Source organism: Dipteris shenzhenensis, chromosome 32 (genome assembly GCF_047967505.1).
Source record: "Dipteris shenzhenensis isolate YYH24624 ecotype China chromosome 32, Dip_SZ_1.0, whole genome shotgun sequence".
In the NCBI taxonomy this organism is placed as follows: Eukaryota; Viridiplantae; Streptophyta; class Polypodiopsida; order Gleicheniales; family Dipteridaceae; genus Dipteris; species Dipteris shenzhenensis.
The window spans coordinates 42,456,825-42,481,876 of record NC_141627.1 but is presented as its reverse complement, the minus strand read 5'-3'; the positions used below and the strand labels follow the sequence as shown (position 1 = coordinate 42,481,876).

The following is a 25,052-nucleotide window of genomic DNA, read 5'->3' as shown; positions in this document are numbered from 1 at the left end:
GGCCTTCGAAGCCCTCTGCTGCTGCTCCTGTATGGCGGCTGAAACGGTTGCCTTTGCGGGCTCCCGTTTTGCACGTCCACCCATCTAGTCGTCTCTGCTATAGCCGAGTGTATCGTGGCTATTTGTGCCTCCGTCTCTATGAATGGGGTCCCTCCAGGCACTGCTTTGAGGGTCTCGAGCTCCTCTCGAAGCTGTGTGATGTCGTGTCCGAGTCCCTGGATAAGGGTGCCCTGCTCGTGTGTATAATGCGGGCGTGCTCCTAGGTGTATCGGGCCTGCTCCTAGGTGTAATGTGTCAGCTCTGCCCTGACGGGCCCGGATGCTGTGTATCTCAGCCAATAGGGAGTCCCAAGCATCTGGCAGGGGCCTAAGATGTCCTGGTCCAGGTGGGAACTGGATCTCGAGAGGGGTTGGAATGAAGGTGGGCTGCTGAGGTTGTACTGAGGGTGGGGACAGTATGATCTGGGCGGGGGAGTGATATGTAGGAGTAGCGAGGTCGGACGAGGTGATGAAGGGTGGCTGGAGGTAGAGGTGATACGAGGGGAAAGTACTCTGGAGCCATGGCTGGTGGGGCCAGTGGTGAGGCTACTGGAGAGGAGACCTGTGATGATGATGCAGGAGAGGGGGAGGAGAGAGGTGGCGTAGATGATGAGGCGGATGATGGTGGTGAAATAGTGGTGGTAACCATAGAGGTCGAGGATGTGGTGAGCGGCATGGGCTTTGGGTGGGCCTCTTTCTTCTGGGCCGCGGTGCTGTCCACTGTCAAACCGCTCCGGTTGTTGCGTTTGTTGAAGTCCTCCAGATTGAGTTACTTTTGTGCTTTCGCCTTGTTAGCGTTCCCCTTCCCCATCTCCATGCGTATGCAGATTTGGATTGAGGGGTCTCCTGCCTAGTCTCCTGTCCTCATCCCCCTGTTCCCTTCATTATGGGGGCAAAGAAGGGACTGCAGGAGGTCGAAGCTGTTTTTCTTTTTTTTCCCCTTAGAGGAATTTAAAAAAAAAGAAAAAAAAAAGAAAACGGGGAGGGGGGGAAGGGGGGGTAGCGGGGGGGTTAGCGGGGGGTAGAGAGGGGTAGCGAGAGGGGTAGCGGGGGGGGGGGGGGGGGTAGCGAGGTAGCGGGGAGGGTAGCGAGGTAGCGGGGAGGTTAGCGAGAGGATGGCGAGGTAGCGGGTGGGTAGCGAGGTAGCGGGGGGGTTAGCGAGAAGGGTAGCAGGGGGTAGCGAGGTAGCGGGGGGGCTAGCGGAGGGGGTAGGTAGGGGTAGCAGGGGTAGCGGAGGGGGTAGCGGGAAGACCGATGGGTCTATGAGACTGAAAGAAAACCTGGTACAAATCAGAGTAAGGGTGGAGCTACTAAAACGAGCATCATCACCCGTGCTGAATCCTAAGTCTGATCATACATAATCAAACACATTTGGGTGTGACAATGAAAAGAAAATAGACTGGAGCGGAGCGGAGCGGAATCCTCCGTATGTCATGTCGCCCTGGCTGATGCATAGCCGGTGATGGGACGTTGGCGTCCGTCAAGGGGTGCCGTGGGTCTCGGTCTCTTGGACGAGGCTCGACGCAAGACCAGAGCCACCGTCACTCCCGTGGGACATATCCCGGGTCTAAACAATGACGAGAGGTCCCCCAGAGTGATTTGTGTGTCCCCTCGATGTCTCGTGTGTCGTGCTGCGGTCGTCGCGGGTCAGGGTCTCTGTCACCTCTGCGGCCAGAGACTGGACGATCAATGTCACTCAATGGGAAGAACTCTGTGATCCTGCTCTGAGAGGTGTCTGATGATGTGGCCAAGCCCCGTCGCCTGAGTAAGTACTCTCTGTGTCGGACCCCCTCGTGAATGAAGGCCGCGAGGCATCTCTGATCTGGGTAGGCGAGGAATCTGGAAAGGAGCCCAGAGCCGTCTCTGAAGAGACAGCGGTAGCGACCTCGGATCTCGTAGTACACTGGGCACCTGAAAATAAAATGCTCCTCTGACTCAACCTCCTGACAGTCGCACAATATGCATATGCGATGCTCCCTAGAGATCGCCTCTGCTTTGCCGCTCTCTATGCGGAGGCGGTGTGATGATACCCGAAATTGTCCGAGGGAGATCCATAGTGAGTGAGGCATATGAAGCTCAGTGTACCCCGATGGTGTGATGAATCCCTCCTCCAAAATACGAAGATAGTAATCTCTATAGAAACTCAGCTTCACTGAAAGCTCCCTCGGCTCCAACCAGGTCCTAAAGGTGTGTAGCTGCAGGAGATCCTCTCGAATGACCTGGTTGGTGTGTGGCCCGATCGGGATGGTGGGTGGGAGTACCGGAGCGGCATCTAAACTGTACTGAAAAGGAGGTATCCTATTGATGTGAAACCCTAGTCTCACAAACCATCTGTGAGTCCGTGCATACCAGCATCGCTCGTCTTCCTCTGCTGCCAACCTCATGGAGGAATCGAGAGCCAACCATGGCAACCTGTGTCTCCCTGATGTGCAGTCCCCATACGATCTAACCCGGTGTAGATATGTGATGGTCTGAAAGGCTGCATCTAGCTGGAGTGGAGAAGCACCAAACTCGGCCTGAATGATGTGATGTGGTATAGATGGTTTCCTCCGGATTATCCGTGAGAGCATGAGGATCTGTAGGCGCTCCACCCGTGTCCACTCTATCTTGACATGTCAGGTCCCTAACAAGGGCTGCCATACATACCGGCTGGTCGGACCAAAGAGTCGAAGAGAAGAGCCTTGGTCCGAGGGTCCTGGAAGTGGGAGTGGAAGCACTGTCTCTCTAGCCATGCCAGTGAGGCGTATCCCCTACTTAGTCTAGCCTGCATCGCTGGTCTCATCGTGAAATCAGGCCGGAGAAGATGACCTCCAAGTAAGTGTATAACGATACGATCTCAACTAGTGACCCACCGAAAGTGAATTGCTTCCGTTGCATGTTTGCTCGAGAGGTGTTAAAGATCATGAGCTTGGTCTTGCCAAGGTTGACCTCCAAATCATGGGATAAACAAAAAGCCTGCAGTGCATCCAGGTGTCGCTGGAGCCCCTCGGGTGTGGATGACAAGAGTGCCACGTCATCTGCATAAAGAAGAATCCTGATGATCATCCTGGCAAGTGAGCAACCGGTCCCTCCAGAAGCCCCCATGAAAGTCTCAAGCTCATCGATGTAGAGGCCAAACAAGGTTGGTGATAAGCGACAACCCTGTTTGACCCCTATGGTACTTAAGATCTCATCTGTCCAACCTGCGCTTGGCCGAACTCGGCCTGAGACTCTCTCATAAAGTGCCATGACTGCCAAAATGATCTCCTGATCAAATCCCAGTGTCTGTAGGCGTGTGATGAGACGAGCTCGAGGTACTGTGTCAAAGGCTTTGCGAAAATCCACAAAGCAGCATTATACCCTCTCCTTCCGTGATCTGGCCTCCTCAATGACACTCCTGAGTGTGAGTATGTGATCCATAGTCCCATGGTCTCGCCTGAAACCGGCTTGACCCTCTGCTCTGAGCCCTCTCATCTCTGCAAATAGGCTGACCGACGCATCCAATACAGCTGCATAGATCTTGGACATCACATGTCCAATCATGATAGTCCTGTAGTTACTCGGGTCCATGGGATCCCCTGCCTTATGGATAGGGGTGATGGTGTTGAATGTCCAAGCGCGGGGGAAGCCAAGGCAAACATCGTCATTGAATAGCTTTGCTAGGATCGGGGCTAACGTGTCGATCCCATATGCGATAAACTCAGTGCATAGCCCCTCGTGATCCTTAGCTCGGCCATTGTGCAGTTTCAATGTTGCGTCCTTGACTCCCCCTCTGGTGAACAACGTGCAAGTGGTGGGGCGAGGTGTGTGTACGAGATCTGGAGTGGGCTGGTGTGGGACATCATAAAGATGGTGTGCATACGTGTGCCAAACTCTCGTGTCGGTGAGGGGTGATGGAGACCTATGCTCAAGGAATCTCCGCCAAAAATCCTTAGAGTTGGTGGTGTACAAGATGTTCAGCAGCTCCTCATTTCGACAAAGAAATGCGTGCTTCTTTGACGTACGAGACGTCGGTACTTGCGTACCGTGTCTGGTGTGTTTGGGAGGTGACATCTGGTTTCAAGTCGGAGTTGTCGGCGATAAGCCTTGCACTCCGCATTGTATCAGTTGTTGCAGGGTACAGAACCAAGAGGTGGTGGTCTAGTCGAGCGTGTGGTGTGGGGAAAGATTTGGAGGGCAGCTCTCTATGAGTGGTATGTGATCGATGTAGGTTAGGAGTCTGTTTAGGCGTCCAGAGTAGACAGGGGAAGGCTGTGATCAAAGTGTATGTCATGGTAGGTGTCGTGCTTCCTATGTGGTGTGTGTGGTGTGGCTAAGCGTGGGGTGGCGATAGTGAAGAATAGGTATGTGTGATCAGCTCCTGGAGGGAGTGGTGCTACGGTGAAGTCGGTGATACATGAAGTGAAGGTAGGGGATCCCATGATGTAATCTACTACACTAGTGCCCCTCCCCGTGTGGGAAGCAAGTAAAACCACGTGAAGAGGGCCATAGGTCAAGCCCATTGTAGATGATGAGATCATGCATCCTGCCCAGATCAAGGAGCGCATGTCCATATGGTGTAACAGGCCCGTGTCGGTCCGATGAGATCCTGGTCATACTTGCTCCGTCTAGGTCCATGTCTGGTAGCATGATAGAGTCATCTCGGAAGTCCAGGAGTGGTGCCTGGCGCGTGCTTGTCCTGGTGTTGAAGTCCCCAACAAGGAGGACTTTCCCGCGGGCTGAAAGGTCCCGGATATCCTGATGTAAGGGTGCATATGGCGATGTCTCACCCTTCTCTCGTGCCACTCTGGCGAAGTGGGATGTGTCTGGCGGGAAGTAGCATATTGCTATGAAAAGGTCACGAGTGGTTGTGTGTCGGATCCGGATCCACATGAATCGGGAGTGTGCGTCCTTCCTCTCAATGGAGATGGCTCCAGCGAGGGAAGACCTGTACAATACTGCGACCCCACCTGATCCTCGAACTCCTCCTGTTTCCCTCGTCTCATCCCTGAAGGCTAACTCCCATGTGTAGCCACTGACTATCGGTAGTGGACGCTCTGGGCTTTGGTGTGTCTCCGTGTAAAAGACTATGTCTCGTCCTGTGTAAGACTCCGAGAAGTTCCCTGGGTCTGACCAGAAGGTACCATTACAGTTCCAAATGGTGCAGGCTAGGGTCTCGGAAACCTGAGTCTCATAGGCCCCGTCCCCCTAGGGGGTACGTGTGGGAGCCCGATGGGTGCCGGTCAACAACCTACCATCTCGGACCACGGCCCATTTTTCCTCCTTGCGGGCAACGTCCTGCTGTTGGAGAAGAACTCGTCGCTTCTCAATCTGTAGTGGTGTCAAATCCTCGTCCATGGACAGGGTGCGATGCTCTCGTAGAGCGGCTCGGCGTCGGGACAGCTAGTCGAGCATGTGATTCTCTTAAGCGAATGACTAGGGGCTGCTCTCGGTTGGGGTCGCTCCCAAGACGCCATGCTCCCTCTATGCCATGGTCGGGGACCCCCATGGTGGTGGTCACAAAGGTGATTGCCTCCTCCATGGGCGTCGTAGTGGTGCTGGTGTTGTCTCGCGTGATCCCTTGTATCCGGATGTTGAGGGCCTTGGAAGCTCTCTGCTGTTGCTCTTGTATGGCGGCTGGAACGGTTGCCTTTGCAGGCTCCCGTTTCACCACGTCCACCCACCTAGTCGTCTCTGCTATAGCCGACTATATCGTGGCTATCTGTGCCTCCATCTCTGTGACTGGGGTCCCTCCAAGCGCTGCTCTCAGGGTCTCGAGCTCCTCTTGAAGCTGTGTGATGTCGTGTTTGAGCCCCTGGATAAGGGTGCCCTGCTCGTGTATAATGCAGGCCTGCTCCTAGGTGTATCGGGCCTGCTCCTGAGTGTAATGTGTCAGCTCTGCCGGACGTGCCCGGATGCTGTGTATCTTAGCCAATAGGGAGTCCCAAGCATCTGGTGGGGGCCTAAGATATCCTGGTCCAGGTGGGAACTGGATCTCGAGAGGGGTTGGAATGAAGGTGGGCTGATGAGGTTGTACTCAGGGTGGGGACAGCGTGATCTGGGCAGGGGAGTGGTATGTAGGAGTAGCGAGGCCAAACGAGGTGATGAAGGGTGGCTGACTGAGTGGCTGACTGAGAGGTAGAGGTGATACGAGGGAAAAGTACTGTGGAGCCGTGGCCGGTGGGGCTAGTGGTGAGGCTACTGGAGAGGAGACCTGTGATGATGATGCAGGAGAGGGGGAGGAGAGAGGTGGCGTAGATATTGAGGCGGATGATGGTGGTGGTAACCATAGAGGTCGAGGATGTGGTGAGCGGCATGGGCTTCGGGTGGGCCCCTTTCTTCTGGGCCGCGGTGCTGTCCACTGTCAAACCGCTCCGGTTGCTGCGTTTGTTGGAGTCCTCCAGGCTGAGTTGCTTTTGTGTTTTCCCCTTGTCACCGTTTCCCCTTCCCATCTCCTCGCGTATGTAAATTTGGACCGAAGGGTCTCCCGCCTAGTCCCCTGTCCTCATCCCCCTTTGCCATTCATTATGGGGGGGTGTGGGGAGGCAGCAACGGGTAAAGAAGAGATTGCAAGAGAGTGGAGTTGTAGGCGGAGGGGGCAAAATAGGAGCAGCAAGAGGGCAGGGCGGAGGGGCAGCGAGGGACAGCAAGAGAGTAGGGCGGACGAGGGAGGCGAGGTAGCAGAGCGAGAGAGGCAAAGCGGGAGGGCAGCGTGGTAGGGTGGCGCAGGAGGGGTTGTAGGAGGGCGGAGGGGCAGGGCGGAGGGGAGAGGGTGCAGGGCAGAGAGGCGAGGGGCAGGGCGGAGAGGCGGAGGGGCAGGGCGGAGCGGAGAGGCCTACGGGAGGGAGCAGAGAGGCTACGGGAGAGGCCTACGGGAGGGAGCGGAGAGGCTACGGGAAGAGGCGGAGAGGCTAGCGGGAGGGGACGGAGAGGCTAGCAGGAGGGGGGCGGAGAGGCCAGCGGGAGGGAGCGGAGAGATATCTCCTTTGGTAGTGTGTCTAGGTCATCCACAATCAGCTACAGCTTTGAGACTCTGTTGCGTAAGTGGTGTGGTCAAGATCTTGAGAATAGTACCAAAACAGGCCTCGATAGAGGACAAAATATTTTGTACTCCTTGGGGAGGGCTAGGAAGCATAGCATAATGGGAGACCTTGGTATGTCATGTGTCATCTCCATATCATCTATTGTGAAATTGTGGTCCGAAGGGATAAAGGAAACCAGATGAGGACCAAGATAAAGTAGGCTCTACTCCACCATTTCCTGAGTGTTTGAAGTGAAGCTAGAGTAGGAAAACACATTCCCATAGATGGTGACATCTTGAATGTCGTCACCTTCCAAGGCTGAGCTCACCTAGACCCAATCTTTAACCAATCGTCTTGGTGGGAGCAGGGCTACAGTGCGCCCCACCATTTCTTGATCTTTAAGAGAAAGAACAGCATTTTGTACTTGTTTGTCCTTTGGGGAAATGCAAATTCAGATGGTTGAGGGTGTCGAGGGCACCGCCATGTGAACCCCCCTTCTCCAAACTGTTAAGGATAAAAGTGAAACATGTTATGAAACTAAGATTAGTATCCATGCAATACAAAAAGCTAGATTCAAACAGACTATTATTGCCATGGGCTGTATAAATACTATAGTCAAATGAAGGAAATAATTTTCAAAGGTGATGGAGGCATGGATTCATAGAGGGGAAGGAGCTTTTGGTGTTTGTGAAGTGACGAAGAGTATTATGAAAATTCACTAGGCTAGTCATACGTTCTTTGAAGCTGTGGATGGATGGTGGGTAAAATTCCAAAGGGCCAACAACTTGGGAGAACTTCAGAAATAATTCTTACCTCCAAGCTTGGGACAAGTGTAGTCATCTTAGGTAGAGGACTTACCAGTCGTAGAGCAGATTGACTTCATTCTGGAAATTTGGCATTAAAGAGGGAAGCATTATAAGGTGTAGACTTGTTGCCATGTATCATGCGTAATATGATTTCTACTATGTTGGAGAGTGCTCTAATGACTAAGGTGAAAGGAACTCAGAAGGCGGACGAGTATGTTTGTAGCCTTTTGCTCAAGGCTACTATCACTATATCCGGGCATATTATTGGGCATCCAAAAAGGGCTATATAATTAATTATAAATACCTTGGGTGATTGTTGTTACAAAAGATACGAGTGGTGGAGGTTGCTTGCTACAGCCAATGCTACTCGCAGCGGAAGATAGATGAAACAAAATAGCACCCACGAATCACATGTGTTAATTTCAAATCCAACTTCTTTCCGTGGTGTGTATCACTAGAGAAAGAGAGAAAGAAATATATATATATATTAACATCGCAGTAGGCCTCACGGGCCTATGAGACAAAGTAGACATAAAAAAGAAACTACTACATCTCCGAGGAGAGGGGGGGAGGTGCACACGGCATCTCCTAGAGAGAGTCTCTCACAATAAATGAACTGTGCTGGAGAGAGATGTAGAAACAACAACATATGTATGTGTCCAAGGTGGACCAACTCATGTACAAAATATTTGCAGTGTGCCACCCTCTATCAGCAAGGTGCCGAACTAGATGTGGACCCCTATGACACTCAGAACTGTTCTCCTACCTCCTCTTGGCACCTTCAAAACACTTCAGGATACGTTGCTCTTCTAGAGCTTCTGTGGGCTTGGTAATGGTATCCTGCAAACATGCCTTCCTGCTACTCCAGTGAACAGCCCAACGTAAGGCAAACTTTACTCCCGTGATCCTTGACTCCCTTGCTGTTGTGTAGGCAGTCAATGGTGAGGCACAAGTCTCCCCTGATTCCGTTGTTCCTGCTGCTGTGTGGCAGCCAATGATGAAGGAACTGCTGCTGATAATCTGGACCTCCAAGAACCCTGCAATGTAGAATAGTGAATGCCACCCCTGGGGTTAAAGGGCTGGATAGCTTGGAAATAGGCCGCCTTTCTCCAGCCAACCAGCCGACCCAATCTGTAAATCCTACAGACTGGCCGGCCTGCATATGTTGACCAAAAATCTGCCAAACCAGATCGCCTCCTTCCACAGGTCATTGTGCCGTCTGCTGAGTACTTCTGCCCTGCTCTGATGTCAGAATCAGCTCTAGAAGAACCCAAATGCTGCACCTGTTGCTGCTGTCTGCTGCGCAGGTGTTTCCCTTGATTGCTGCTTGCAGACCAGCTCCAAAGCTTCCTTGGAACTGTCACCAGACTGCTACATAGTGCTCCTGCTCCGGGCGCATGGTCCCGCTTGTGGTCTAATTAGTTCCTACAATGCTCCAACAGGTACCTGGGTACAGTGCAGTCTTCTACTGCTTGTGCAGCCTCCACCATAGGTACTTATCTGTTTTTTTCCGAGCAGATATTGCTTCTGATCCAGGTCACATGTGTTGCCCGTAGTCTGGGCCTTTTTTGTCCATTACTCAAGGCTTGTCCAGCCCTTCAATGTCAGCCCGGTCATGTTCCCTAGGTGGTGGATAAGGAAAATAGCGGGGGGTTTGTGCTTAGCTAAAAGATTAAAGCTACCTCTTGGTGTTTTTCCTATTTTGAGCCTATGCTGCCCACATGGCAGCCTGCATGCTGCCCATGTAGCAGCCATGCAAACCTCTCAGTTTCACCCCTCTGGCATCTCTGAGACCTTCATGGTGCATCTTCCCCTGCTCTCCTTATTTGGGGGACTCACAAATGGGGAGGTGACCTACCAAACTCCAACATGCCCTGTCTCGGACTCATCATGGGCCAATCCCCACACATGTCGATGTAGATGCAGTGGCTCCCATGGAGAAGCCCTGTGGAGCATCTTTGTTCTTTGGTCTTTCAACCTGCAGCTCCTAACTCCTCTATGTCTGGCCTCGTGTAAGTGAAACACCATGGCAAGTTCAATCTGATTGACTTTTAGCTGCTGAGATCCCTGTCCTGCTGCTCCCTGCTGCCCTCTGCCCTGCACCCCTCTCCCCTCCCTCACAGCCCTTCCCTTCCCTTCCCCTCCCTCCTCCTCTCCCTGCCAGCCCCTCGTCCTGGGCTGCTGCCCCTCACCCGCTGCTGCCTCTCCCGCTCCCTTCCCTCCCTCTCCCGCTGCTGTCCCCCCCCTCTACCTCTCCCGCTGCTGTCCTCCCCCTACCCCGCTACCTCTCCCTCCCTACCCCGCTACCTCTCCCTCCCTCCCGCTCCCTTCCCTCCCTACCCCCACTACCTCTCCCTCCCTACCCCACTCCCTTCCCCTCCCCTTGCTGCTTTCCCCGCCTCTCCCTAACCCCCCGCTGCCCCTCCCTCCTTACTCCGCTGCCCTCTCCCCTCCTCTCCCTACCCCCCCGCTGCCCCTCCTTCTATCCCCATGCTCCTTCTATTCCTACCCCGCCTCCCTTCCCCTCCCCCGCCCCTACCTTCTGCCCCTTTCTCAGCCTCTGCATCACCATCTCCCCCCCCCCCCCCCCCCCCCCCCCCCTCTTCAACCCTTGACGGAACAAGAGAGAGATTTTCTCTCTTTGGCAGCAGGATTGTCGGACGGACAGAGCATCTTCGTGCTCGTGTCGGCCATTCCACCTTGATTGACGAATGGGTTCCCATTCAGCCAATCCTCGATCGCTTCCACCGGCTGCAAAAACAGTTACCTTTTCCAAAGACGAGCTTCAGCAGCTCAAGATAGACTTAGAGCAGGAGTATGCCACCTCACTCTTTGCTCGCATCCACGGTTCCCACCCCTCCAGGCTACAGGCTAGGGATTGGATGCTTTCAGCTTTACCTGGAGACCTCGCAGGGCACCTCACCGATGTTTGTCTGCTTGGACAAGGGTTCTTCCAGGGGGTTTTTGATTCTCTAGAGTTAGTAGGTTCAGTACTTAGGGCTAGTCCTTTGGCATTGAGCTCCAGGAGGATCTTTTTGACACCCTTCACTTTGGGTTTCGATCTAGTAGAGGAAGATAGCAGGGTTACCTCACTTTTCGTTAGGTTCCCCGGCCTTCCTCAAGTCTACCATCCACTCTTACCGTCCATAGGAGCCACTTTTGGGTTGGTCACAGAGATCCCCCCCCTCCCTGGCATGCCCTCTTCAGCGGCAGAGGTTGTCAGATCGGATGGGGTGCCACGAGTCAGGGTCATCGTTTCTGACCGTGATATTACAGATGATCACATTATGCTTCAGCGACTAGATGGTTTCTTTTTTCGACAGAGTCGAGGTTGCTGAGAGACGGGATCAGTGCAGGATTTTTGGGTACTTCGCCAAGGATTGCCCAAGGAAGAAGAAAGGGCCCAAATGGTTTATTCTGCCTTCTCGTCCTACTTCTTCTACATGCGCCACCAGAGCCCTCCCTTCTCGCCCAGGACCTTCGGGACCAGCCCCTAGACCTGGACCCTCTTCTTCAACATGCAGAGTACGATCAATACCCGGTTGGATGCTTGTGAGGGTTGCTGACACTCCGTCACCTCTACGAGGCAGCTCGGAGCATTCTCAGTCACAGGCAGGTGATATTCTTGCAGGCGTAGATGTGGTTGCCCCAGTCCCCCCGCCTGCTCATCAAGAGGAGCAACCCATTTCTTCAGGTCCTATCACTGATGATCCTGACCAGCCCCCTCTTAATAGAGGTAAGGGGGCTTTTTCTCCTTCTCCCTCGGGTGCAGGGATTCTTTGCACTCCTATGCTAATTCCCTCCTACATGAACTCTTTTGTAGTTTTGGCAGATTTGGCAGAGTTTGAGACAGAGGAGGAGTTTGTATCCTCTACCTTGGGGGAGCCGGTTATTGAGATTCCGTTGGACAGGGTTTCCCCCTCTGCTGGAGTTGGCTTTCTTTCACCAGTTGATTTCCCTCCGCTTGACAGGAGGACGCTTTCACAGGAGAGGATTTTCTCCACCACCAGGTCGGGTAGGGCCTTTCACCCAGCCTCCTCCTCCCATCGATGAGGATCGTTAGTTGGAACGTTCAGGGCCTCGGTGGTATACCTCATTGCTGCCGTAGGTAGCTGATTCGTAACCAACTCCATCCAGGTGTTTCAGGTGGCCGGCCCCATTGATATCCTTATGCTCCAAGAGCATAACCTAGATGGTAGAGATTGCGCCAAGTCAGGTAAGCTTCTTTCTGGTCATACTTTTTGGTCACCTGCCTTGGGCACCAGGGGAGGCATTTGCATTTCTATCTCTTCTTCGATGCTCCCCTTGGTCATTGGACACGGAGTCATAGTCCCCTCTAGAGCACAGTGGGTTATTTTGATGATTTGTGGGCGTAAGGTTGGCTTCCTTAACCTTTATGCACCCAACTTGAGAGGGGATCGTGTCCTCCTTTGGAAGGAGTTGCTCTCTTGGTCACATATTGCAGATTCTTGGATTATTGGGGGCGATTTCAACATGGTTGAAATGCCTTCAGACAAAAGAGGGGGTAGGGAAGGTGGCATTCACTCCCTGGAGAGAGCAGCATGGGATGTCTTCCTTTTTCAGTTCAGTGGCAGAGATGTTTGGTATGATGATGCTTTTCACACTCAGCCACAGTCTCTTCTGTTTTCTTGGTCAAACAGGAGAGTAAGGATGCCTATCCACACACGGATTGATAGATTTTATGTGGATGATTGGGCACTGGACAGAGGTGGGACAGTATGCATCAGCGCTGGGGTGTCCACTTCAGATCATTTTCCGGCTGTTTTGGTGATTTCAGAGCCTCGGGCGAGAGGCCGTTCTGCTAGTATCAGAATTCCAGATGCCTTTTATGCAGAGGAGGGCCTCACAGAGGCAGTGCCACGGATTTGGGTTTCTCACCTACAGCACGGTGGGCAGTCGTCCCCGTCAGATGTGGCTGTAGCCCTCGCTGACATTAGCAGCTTTTATCATTCTGTTGCTAGTATTAGGAGAGATGAGATTCGCAGGAGAGAGATTGCCATTCGACAGCAGCTGGCAGTTCTTTAGAGAGAAGAGCAGAAACGGCCTACGGATGCTTGGATTCAGGAGCGCCTTGCTGCAGCAAGGGCTCATCAACAGACACTTTTAGATCAGAGAGCAGAGTATGCCTTTCACGCCAAAGAGTCTTTCTGGACGGAGATCGGAGGTAGAGTCAACAAGCAGTTCTTCTCTACTCTCGGCCCTAGACATAGTAGAGAGAGGGTTTCGCAGCTTGTTGACTCAGACGGGATACTTCAGACACATCCAGATGCCGTCATGCAGATTGCTTCAAATTACTATGCCTCCCTTGTGACTGCAAATCCTATTTCATAGGCCAGAGATGATGCTAGACAGGTTATTTGGCAGCATATTCCTATGTTGGTGGATAGAGGTATGAGAGTCTCACTTGATGCACGCTTCACCAACATAGAGTTCAGGACCGCTCTTACTGCCCTTCATAAGGGTAGTTGTCCAGGGTCAGATGAGCTTACACCTTTTTTTTTTATTTTTTGGGATCAAATTGGGGATTACATCACCTCAACCCTGCAAGACGTTTGGGACTCGGGTGAGATGCCGGACTCTCGGAGGGTCTCATTCATCTTATCCCAAAAGGAGGTTGCAGAAAATTTAGCGTCTCAGTGGAGACCGACAGTGGAGACCGGTCACCTTACTGGGCACTTTGTATAAGATCTTGGCAAAAGCCATCAGCCTCTTGCGATTGCAGCCCATCCTGCCAGATCTTATACATGACACACAGACAAGCTTTGTCCATGGCAGAAGCATTTTTGATAACATATTCTCATTTTGGGAGGCTTCTGAGTGGGGGAGGCTTCTTAGTGGGCTATGCATGAGGGCCATAGACTAGCAATTCTACTCTTCGATTTCGAAAAAGCATATGACAGGGTAGATTGGGGTTTTCTAGAAGGAACCCTCCTTCACTTTGGATTTTCAGATTTGTGGATTAGAGGGTTCTGCTCTTTACAGGTCAGCCCATAGCCAGGTACTCATTGGTGGAGTCAGGGGAGACAGGTTTCAGATATCCAGATTAGTCCGACAGGGATGCCCTCTAGCCCCCTTTCTATGAGCCTCTATATTAGAGCTCAAGCTGATATTTTTGGGCTGAGACTTCCGTTGAGACAGGAAGAGGAGTTGTTGGACAGTGAGCTAGTAGATGACACAGCTATTTTTTTGGATGCCACTCCACCGATGGATTTATTTTGCATTGCAGCAGGGGCTCACATTAACTGGAACAAATCTAATGGTTTCTGGATAAGTGATGAGGACACTCCAGATTGGGGTGCTCATATTGGCTTTACTTGGATTCAGAGGGGTGTCTCCGTCAAGTATCTTGGATGCCAAGTTGGGGTGGGCATTTCTCTAGCACAGTAGTTTGCTCTCGTGTTGGAGAGCATTAGGAGGAAACTCCTATTTTGGAGTTCGGCCAGACTTGACCTTGCATCCAGAGTGGTGGTTGTAAACCAAGTACTGTTGGCTACAACGTGGTTTGTTTGCTCTTGTTGGTGCTGATCTACAAGCAGTATCACTCAGCTCAAGAGACCTATCATGAATTTTTTGTGGAGTAAGATGTGTCTACAGAAGCGCGGGGAGCTCTGAATGGAGTAAACGGAACATCCCGGAGGGAGTACGACTCCACAAGAGGTTGTCGAACAAAGAAATCCGTGTCCGTGTCACGTCCCTCGAAGAAAGCCTGTGGACCAGTGAGTGACAACCAAGCAACTGATCCCCAGGTCATGAAGAAGGGTGCTCTATGAAAAGTGCAGAGTATCCTAGCAACACCCTTCCAAACCATCCTCGCCTGAGTGCACTCCCAAAGGCAGTGTTGCACTGACTCAATTGCTGAGTGGCATCGAGAACAAGTGGGGTCAACCCTAAACCTGGATCTCCACAGGTTCACTGCAATCCCTCCATGAATAGTAAGCCAGATGAATAACGTGACTTTCCTATTCCTAAGGGATTTTCAGAGTCTCCTCCAAAAGTTTTTCTTCATCTCTGCAAAAATCTGAAAAGTATCCCAATGAGGAGCTCTAGAGGGCCTCCAACCTCTACAACTGAGCTGGAATCTCTTGGCATTTCTGACCGTGTAACGAAAGAAAGGGATGCTATTCTCTCGGTGCCCTACAACTATCCACTCCCATTCCCCTGGATCCCACTGCAAGGATCTAATAGAGGAACCTCCATACAACCAAAGCCTCCAAGATCCAATAGCCAGGAGAACGAGGTGTGGATCAAGATACCACTGTGAGGCTCTACCCATCTCCATGTATCCTGCAATCCTAACAGGCTGAAAAGGAGCCTCCAAAAGAATGTCCTCTGAAGATCTATGGAGTCTGCCTCCTGCATGAACCTAAAAGACAAGGGTATCCTCATGTGCATCCCGCAAGGCTATAACCTCCAGAGGGATACCTGTCCTCGAAAAAGCCCCCAACCAGGTGGACTCAGAAATAGGCATGCACTTCCTCTGAGGTGACTAATTGAACGAGCTCTCTGATCCTCTAGAAGCATCTTGAAAGCTTTCCAAGCACCCACTGTGGATGCAGGTCCCAACTCCCATCTAGACCACTGCATATAATGTGACATGCCCAGTGATCTGCCATGCTCATCTAGTATGCAATAATTCCACATGATGGGCTGCCTGTCAATTTCTTCACGAGAGGAGGGTGGAACTCTCCGAAGAGTACTTATGAAGCTGTCTCAAGCTTTCAGAATGGCAGCCATGAGAGGGGAAGTAGGAGATCTGAGACAGACTGACGTAAAGATCCAAATCTCCTCCCTGAGAAGGTGTGCATGTCTGTATACTGCGTAAGAAAAAATCCTTCCAAGGCTCCTGACCAAGCATCAAACCTTTGACCACCATCTTGCAAAGCAAGGCGCTACACTGCAAGTCTTAATCAATAATATTGAGGCCCCCTTCCTCAATGGGTAGAATAAGAGTCTCCCAAGCCACCCTGGCTATCATATCTGAAGTCCCATCTAGTTGCTTTCCTCAGAGTCTGGAAGGATTGTCCTTTCTTCTCTGACTCTCCTTCAGGGATGAGGTGGCATTTTCAGCCGCCACTTGGGATTTTTGTTTGCTCATTCTGAGCTGTTTTTTTTTTCATGCTTGACATGATGTACTCCCGCACTTGAGCTTGCTCTGCGGTTTTTATTCATACTTAATGAAGTACTTTTCTTGGAAAAAAAAGAAACACCATGGCACACATTTGCAATCCTAGAAGTACCATAGGTCCATGGCACCACCATCTGTAGTCACGAACTTGAGCACTCGTAGTGCAACCATTGTTCAGTTGGCCCCCTCATAATTAGTTGAACAGCCTTGAGTCTTCCAAGCACTGTTCCCGAGGTCTATTTCAACCTGTATATGCATTGGCACAGTCCACAACCCTATCCTACCTGAGCAATGAGACCCCAGTGGCTGATCCACACAAATCTCCCAGCCCAAGGTAAGTCAAGAAAACCTGGACCATGAACTCCAGATGAGCTCTAAAATAGGTAATTTTTTGATGATAGCCTTTTCATTTATAGCTATCCCTGTCTCCACACGTGCTTCAACAAGTTCATCCAATTCACCTAGATTCTTTCAAAGAGCCTTCCCTCATGCAAGTGATATTAGCTTTGCACCTATAGCAATCTAAGCACTCTCTACTATCCTTCACCTTCACAAAGTTTTGTTGATCCCTCCTTAGACCATCTTTCAATTTCAAACATACGTCGTGGCACACCAAGGTGTGCAAATATTACACTTTGGAGTTGATACCAAAAACAGCTCCTCTGTGATTACCACATTTGCTACCGGTTGAAATTTTCAATTCTCCTTCAAAGTTCCTCCTCTTCTGGTCATCCTTCTTCTTGTTGTAGTGCTTTGCAAAGTGTCCTGGCTGGTTGCAATGGAATCATTCTTCTTCTTCTTGCTCCTACTAGAAGAAGAGTCTTCATTATTATCATCAGTCTTTTCATTCCTCCTTTTCTGTTGGGCTTGCTGTTGCTAGGCTTGAACTTACCTATGCATTTGCTCTCGTTTTGAACATTAAAGGCCATGCCATCGATCCATCATATTCTTCTCCCCAGCTTCCTCCTACAGAAGTAGAGGCACTAGCTCCTCGAAAGTCACCGGTCATGACCACTGTCTTGTTATCATGCCAAGAAAAGGCCTAGCCATCCTTGGTGAATGGTCTTTTGACCAGCCATGGAGTGTTGATTCCTCACCACTTCATCTTGGTGATATGCTTGCTCCCCTAATCCATTGCATGCTATACAACTCTGTTTAGACGTCGAGAATCCTCACTTCATTGTTCACCTTGTACATGTCCTTGAGGATGGTCCATCCACCAAATGCTATATTTGCAAGGTGAATATGCGGGAGATGGAATCTGCAGTCTTGCCAATGATAATGGCAAGGGCCTCTGCATCTTGCAGTTCCAATTCATTACTGCAATGGGATAACCGGTGTCGCGACTCCACTCTTGTCGTGATTTCCCAACTCATTTGAACCACCAAATGGCTCTGGATCGTCATCTTCCACAATGGGTAGTCTATCAGCAAGGTGCTGACTAGATGTGGACCTCTGTGACACTCAGAACTGTTCTCCTACCTCTTCGTGGCACCTTCAAAACACTTTAGCCTGTGTTTCTCTCCTAGAGCTTCTGTGGGCTTTGTAATGGTACCCTGCAAACACACCTTCTTGCTGCTCCAGTGAACAGCCCAATGTAACGCAGAGTTTGCTCTTGTGATCCTTGACTTTTTGCTGCTGTGTAGGCAGCCAATGGTGAGGCACAATTCCCTGGTGATTCTCTGTTTCCTTGCTGCTGTATGGTCAACCAATGATGAAGGAACTGCTGCTGGTAATCTCGACCTCCAAGAACCCTGCAAACCCTCTGAATTTAGCCCCCATGGCATCTCTAAGACCTTCATGTGCACCTCCCCCATGCTCTCCTCATTTGGGGGCTCACAGATGGGGAGGTGACCTACCAAACTCCAACAATGATATGCCTAAAAGAAATGGCAAGGTTGTAGTACCTAGTTCGAATGATTTCAGGCACAAAGATCATTTGTGAATGCCATAATAGCCAGTTGTGGAACATCCAGGAGTTGAAAAGACATGATCTCGTAAACGTGATTTCTTTAGTGTTTCTCATGTCTAGTAAGTGAGGCAGAGTGGGTGAAGCCACCTAGTCTTGTACAACCATTGGAAATACCATCAGGTGGATGGGATTGCATTTCCATAGATTCAATAGCAAATCTGCCAATGACAAAAGGGGGGTATGATTCCACTCTTGTGGTCGATCATCATCGTACCGAGAGGGAATGAAGCTTACTAAGATGGCTTCCTTCATTCCGGATGGAGAGTTGACTAGTGCTCCAGAAGTGGCAGATTACCAATGTTTTCATCTCGCTTAGATCAACAAAGTTTATAGTATGGTATGGAGATGTATGTTTTACTAGCTATTTTTGCACCATAGTGGTTAAAGTACTAAAACTTAATGAGTGGTGGGGATGATTCACAGACACATGGTCAAATTATTTCAACCCTTGAGAAGGACAGGATTGAATATCTATGTGTCCTTATCTCCAATCTTCTAGAACACGCAAGAAAGAAAGAATTTTTTTATTAAAAGTCTTCGGAAGATCAAAGGGTCTATGAGACTAAAAGAAACTTGATATAATGAGCTGAGGGGTGGAGTCACTAAGCGGGCATCGATACCTATGATGAATACAAAAAGAAAACCCATAATAATGATCATAACGGCATCAATACATAGAGAGAAAAACTCTCTGAGCTCGGAGGATGGGAGCTGGCGGGGGGTCAACCTTGAGAAGGGGGCGTCGTGGTGCTAGGTTGTTGTGGTGGCATAAAACGTACTAGTGGCTTTCGACATGTGTGACCCAGTGTGGTCTCCTGGCTATGATCCTCTGACGAACACACCTGTGGGTTGTGTCTCCTGTCTGGTGAGCATGAAGGGAATGTCCCCTAATATGATATGTGCTTCCATGTGTTGGTGAGTCCGTCGTACCTTTGGCTCGGGTCCTCGTATTCGCCGTCTCCGCGAGTCCTATTGGTCGGTGCTGTCTAGTTGAAAAACTCAATGATCATGCTTTGAGAGGAGTCTGGATGTATACCCTAATCACACCTACTTACCTAGAGCAACCGCTCCTTGTGTCAGACAGCCTCATGGATGAAAGTTGCCAACCATCTCTAATCTAGGTAGGACAGGAGATTGGATAGGGTTCCGAAACCATCCTTGAAGAGCAACCTCTAATCTCATAGTACACAGGGCATCTGAAAGCAAAGTGCTCCTTTGACTCAATGTCTTGGTGATCACATAGGGTGTAGACGCGATCCTCTCTGGGAATGTCCTCCGCCCGACTACTCAATACACGGAGTCGGTGTGATGAGACACGGAATTGTCCAATCGATATCCTCAAGGAGTGGGGGAGGAGGACCCATGAGTATCCTAGCGGATGGATGAAGCCCTTTGTTCAAATCTGCAAGTTGTGGTCTCTGTAAAAGCTGAGATTCACAGGGAGCTCCTAAGGTGCCAACAAAGTCCTGTATGTGTGTAAGAGTAAGAGATCCTCTTGGATGACCTAGTCACCTCTTGATATGTCAGTGGGATGGAGGGGGTCTCGATGCTGTTCTGGAAGGGAGGTAACGTGTCTTTGGAGCCCCAGGCTCTCAAATCATCTGCATGTGTGTGCATACCAACACCTTTGATCGCCCTCTGCCGCCAATCCACGGACGAAGACAAGGCCAACCAAGAAAGCCTATGTTGCCCTGTGGTGTAGGAGCCATACTAAGAGGTACATGATAATGTGAAATGCTGCATCGAGCTATAGTGGAGCTGCTTCGAACGCAGCCAGGACTGTCTGATGTGGGACTGAAGTCTTACTGCAAATCATCCGTGAAAGCATTAAAGCATGAAGCCTCTCAACTTGAGCCCAGTCTATCTCTGATGGGTCTGGCCCCCAACAAGGGTTGCTATACATATCTGCTGGTTGGACCAAAGAGTCAAAGAGAAGGGTTTTGGTCCAAGGGTCTTGGAAGTGAGAATGAAAGCACTGCCACTCAAGTCTGGCCAGTGTGACATACCCCCTACTCAGTCGAGCCTGTAATGCTGGTTGCATCATGAACATCGGGATGGGGAAAGGACCCCATGCAACCACCTCCAATGGCAACCCATCTAAGATGAAATGCCCTCTGTGCATGACTGCCGACCTTGGTTTTATCAAGGTTGATCTTCAAGTCATGTGTCTCACAGAAGGTATGAAGTACATCTAAGTGTCATTGGGAGACCCTCTGCTGAGGAAGAGAGTAATACCACATCATCTGCATACAGGATAATCTAGAGCAAGGAACCGGCTAGAGAGCAATCAGGTCCCAATAAAGGTCTCAAGCTATCTATGTAGAGGCCGAACAAGGTTGGTGATAATGGACAACCTCGTTTGACCCCAATGATGCTCGTGAGCTCCTTTGTCCACCTTGCACGTGCTCGAACCTACCTGAGACTCTCATAAAGTGCCATGATTGCCAAGTGATCTCTTGATCATTTCCCAACTCTTGTAGACGTCTGATGGGTCGGGCTCTTGGCACTATGTCAAACGCCTTGTGGAAATCGACAATGCAACAATAGACCCTCTGTCTCTGTGCTAGTGCCCTCCTCGAGGACCTGTGTGAGAGAGAGTATGTGATCCATGGTCTCGTGATCTATCCGGAAGCCTGCGTGTCCCACGGCTTTGAGTGCTGCAACTAGGCTAACCTCTGTGTCAAGTACTAATGCATAGATCTTGGACATGACTTCTCCAATCATAATGGTCCTCTAGTTTTCCGGGCTCACTTTGTGAATGGGGGTGATGGTGTTAAGGGTGCGAGTGTGTGGGAAGCCTGTGTAAACCGCTTTGTTGAAGAGATTCGCTAAGATTGGGGCCAAGGTATTTATTCCATATCCAATGAATTCAGTGCGTAGGCCCTCATGACCTTTCAATGGGCCGTTGTGAAGCTGCATGGGTGCCTGTAGGACACCACTGGCTGTGAAAAGTTTGCATGAATTGGGGCGTGGTACATGCGAAAGATCGGGTGCTGCTTGGTTAGGGACGTGATATACCATGCGTGCATAGGAGTGTCAGGTTTGAGAGAGAGAGAGAGAGAGAGAGAGAGAGAGAGAGAGAGAGAGAGAGATGAAATGAAATGCTTGTATTAAAGTCCGTGAGACCTGTATGGATTTATGAAACTGGGAAAAAGACAAGTACAAAATTCAAGGTTTAGAGAGTTCTAGAGATAACTCCGCTGGACAAGAAAAAACGACGACAAGCTGCACTAGAGTTTACTAACCTACCCAACTGAGTCTATAGTTACTGAGGTGATGAAACAAAATTACGAACATGTAGAACTAAGAAAACTAGGCAGTAGAAAGGCACCAGCCCCCCCCTGGTGGTCAGTGCTCGGTCCTAGATGCTAGGAGTGTCCTATGCGTGGCCATCGGAGCAATGTAGCAGCACCACATTTGCTTCACCCTCAAGCGGTAGCATTCCGGTTTCTGCCAAAATCATGGGATAGGGAGTCTGCACTCTTAATCCCTACCTCTTCTATTAGGAACCTTTCTGTCAAAATCATGGGATACATAAGAGTTGGAGGGGGGAGGTTGAGTATGCCATCTGTCATACACATATAGGACAATAGTGCATATATAATACATCAAGGTCTCCCTATAACGTATTGTAGGTGTGGGCTGGACCTCTTTCTGGTGGTCGGATTGTGGTTGCACTCTGGAACAGATGTGAAACAAATGGCTACATTGCAGCAAAGTGGGAAGATATTGGCCTTGACCCTGATGTGTCTGTAGTGGCAAGGGATTTGTGGGAGGTAATTTAGCTTTCAGTTCAGCAGGATGGCTCTTTCAATTGCTCATATATTCTCAGTACAAAGGTTTTATGTGGGGGAATGATTTGTATATTATACTGAATAAATTTTTTTGACTCTGCAGCATGAAGACCTACCATGTTTTTTTACTGGAAGCCTAGAGATCCTCGTTGATTCTCATGATTGTAAAATGTATACATTAACACCCGAGCCAGGAATTGCTTTCCTAATAACAAATAATTCTTCTAGCTTCCAAATATAACACTGTGCATAATAATGTAAATGGATAATTATGCACAACCTGCCTTTCTGATGCTTTTGAATGAACTGGCAGATTGAACATTAAAATTCTCAAATTGTTGAGAATGAGATTTACATCTCTCTTTTCTACAGTCTCATACTGCTGATTAGTCTCGTCTGAGGACACTACGTGTCTTCTTGATGGGAGAAAACGTTGAAAACAAAGGATTATTTTTTATTACTCGTCTTGGTCCTTAAACTACAGAATCCATAACGTGTCTTTTTAAAAGTATGAAAGTAAATCTGTATAAAACATTAAGATTTAAGGAATCTCAACTTTTTATTCACTTCAGCATATGCATGGATCGAATCCTTAACTCAGTCTCAATGGAATGTCTATCAAATTTAAGCCATTACGTGTCTTGTATTTGTATCAACGTTATGATTATTTTTGCATATGAATTTGCTTGGGCCCAACCAATTGTTCAGTTCAAGGTGAACATGATCTTATCAGGGCCATTAACTTTGCAGTGCGGAAGTCGTAATTTGCATGGGTCAAATATTTAGTTTATTCTCATTTGTTACATTGTTGAAAGTCGTTATGCAAATCACACGATTGTCTGTTGCCTTGCCTCTTCTTTTCTCACGAATCTTGTTCACATAGGCTGACACTCGTAACTTTTGAAAATCATATCCCATGACGAAATTGAATGATGCCAATATTATTTAACGATCTAGAATTCCTCAAACATCTCAATACATTCAATGTTTGAGCAATTTCACGACATAGATTGTGAACTTAACTAGGTTGTTGTAGGAAAAGTTGTAGCAGTATTGTCCACTTCTTGCGTAGAAGCATTGTTTGATGTATTTATTCTGGCATGTGCATATTCCTCGGTTGGATTTGGACCAATCTTCTTCTTAGTTAGCACGTACAAATTTGCTCGTATACCACGGGCTTTCCTTTGTTTCCACATACTATGCCAAGCCAAACACTTCTCATTCGAAGATGGCGATTCATCTACATATTGTGCATGATATGTGATGTTTCCTATGATGGTCTTCACACGCTTTTCCAATTCTTCTGACCAAGTTACATCTTTGAATATGTCTTTTACTTGATCTCGTATCTTTGACACCTCTTTGATTTTATTTAGCCTTTGCATCACATGTTGTTTGAATACATCTAATAGAGTGTCATCGTCCCTGATTTAGCCTTTATTTAGCCTTTGCATCACATGTTGTTTGAATACATCTAATAGAGTGTGCGACGAGTAAGAGTACTTCTCTTTGAATATAGGCAAAAAGTCTCCTCAATTCTTTGGAATGTTCCGTGATTGCCATGTCAATACATTCAGTAAGTCCTAAACGAAAGCAAAATACAAAGTTAAGAGACATAAAATTTAAAATTAAGTGATAATATTATAATTGCAAAGACAAGATCATGCCAATATACCATATGAGCAGATCCTTGTGGAAATACCCCAAAGTACAAAGTTGATATTGTATAGTGAATTCAACAAATATTAAAGAAAATTTATGTTGAAAACATGGTCAAACAAAAATACCATTTGAGCAAAACCTTATGGAAATACTCCAAGATACAAAGTTGACAGCATGTGTAAAAACATTATCATGCATCTATAATCTTTTTATTTTGGGTTTTAAGGTAATTAAGACGAGATCAAATAATGTAACATATGAGCAGATTCTTGTGGAAATACCCCAAGGTATAAAGTTGATATCGTATAGTGAATATAACAAATTTAAAAATTTTATCATGTTGAAAACATGTTCAATCAATATACCATACGAGCAAAACCTAACGGAAATACTCCAAGGCACAAAGTTGACAACAAGTGTTAAAATATTTTCTTTTGAGATCATGTATCTATAATCTTTTCTTTTTGGGTTTCAAGTAAATAGTTAATATTTATTAAAAGAAAGAATGATCTACATTGTTTACCATAGCACGATAGGAGAGGAGGGACGGTATTGGGGAAGCCCTAGCGCGTACGCACACACACGTCTCGACAAAATAGGAATCCGAGTGTAGTCCAGCTCAAGTTATATCTTTGATTTCCTCTCAAATTAAGGTGTCAACGTTCAAAATTTTGTTTGTCGTTTCCACACTAATACTAATGATTTAGGACATGGGGCATCCTTACTGTTCTTGTGGCTTATATATGGCAGCTCTTTACACGGTTCTGTACTCGCAGTCGGAAGAGGGTTATCGAGCACATTGCACTCCTTTTGCCCCTCCACCTAGATCAAATCGTATCTCTTGATCCAGGAAGAATTTGAGGGCACTCCAAAAAGGAAAGTTGCTCGATTTTTCGTGCTCTATGCACTTGTCACATTATGCGTACATTTCGGTGCAAGTATCACTCACTTTTGAGCCTCGCCGACAAATCCACTTCCTACATGCACATCCGCCTCTACATCTATGCATCTGACCTAGCACTTAAAAAGAACAAAAGAAAAGAAATTATTTGTTGTTCTTTCATCGATCGATGATTAGTATAGATCTAGATCAAAGTAGATTAGATCACCATAGAGGGGATGCTTTGAATCTCCCCAAGTTGCCAATCTAAGCCATGCTCGAAATTCTCGACTAGTACCTACTTCAAGTCAGTCCATACGCTCACATATGGTTTCATATCATCACATTACCTGAAACCTGACATTCATCAGTTTAGTGAGCAGACTTCAGAGTGTTCAGAGGCATTGCCGATTGTTTAGTGGGCAGATAGCACATGATTTGATTTCACACACACATGCCATCATTGTAAAGCCTACTCGGCTATTTTCATGGCATTGTGCACATCATTTTAACCTTGTAAAGACTCTTGGCTATTCCTAGCATCATTTGCCACAAGCCTTGTAATACAAATCGGATTTTATCTATTGCAATTCTATCTTCACCGACAGTTCAGATTTCATTGTCTACAGTCAATGTTTTGCAATTGATTCATACAGTGATTTTCTTGACACTTTGAGTACATTTCTTGCACCATGTTTACGACTAGCAACCTTAATCTGGAGGCATCTGCTAAGTTAAACAACTCCAATTATGACACATGGAAATACCGAATGG

General features: G+C 48.6%; 1 protein-coding gene across 3 annotated transcripts in view; it reads left to right on the top strand.

Moving 5' to 3' along the window:
* Nucleotides 1–22,209, top strand: part of LOC147880784 (alpha-galactosidase 3-like) — an 80,166-nt gene extending 57,957 nt beyond the window's left edge. Inside the window, exons 14-15 of one of the 3 annotated variants that reach the window (XM_087370528.1) lie at nt 21,578–21,718; nt 21,840–22,209. In XM_087370528.1, coding sequence (XP_087226654.1) covers nt 21,578–21,718; nt 21,840–21,977 — 279 coding nt within the window. In that variant the 3' untranslated portion in view covers nt 21,978–22,209. The remainder of the gene's footprint in view (nt 1–21,577; nt 21,719–21,839) is intronic. The other 2 variants (XM_087370529.1, XM_087370530.1) reach the window with 2 other exon arrangements.
* Nucleotides 22,210–25,052: the final 2,843 nt, after the last annotated feature.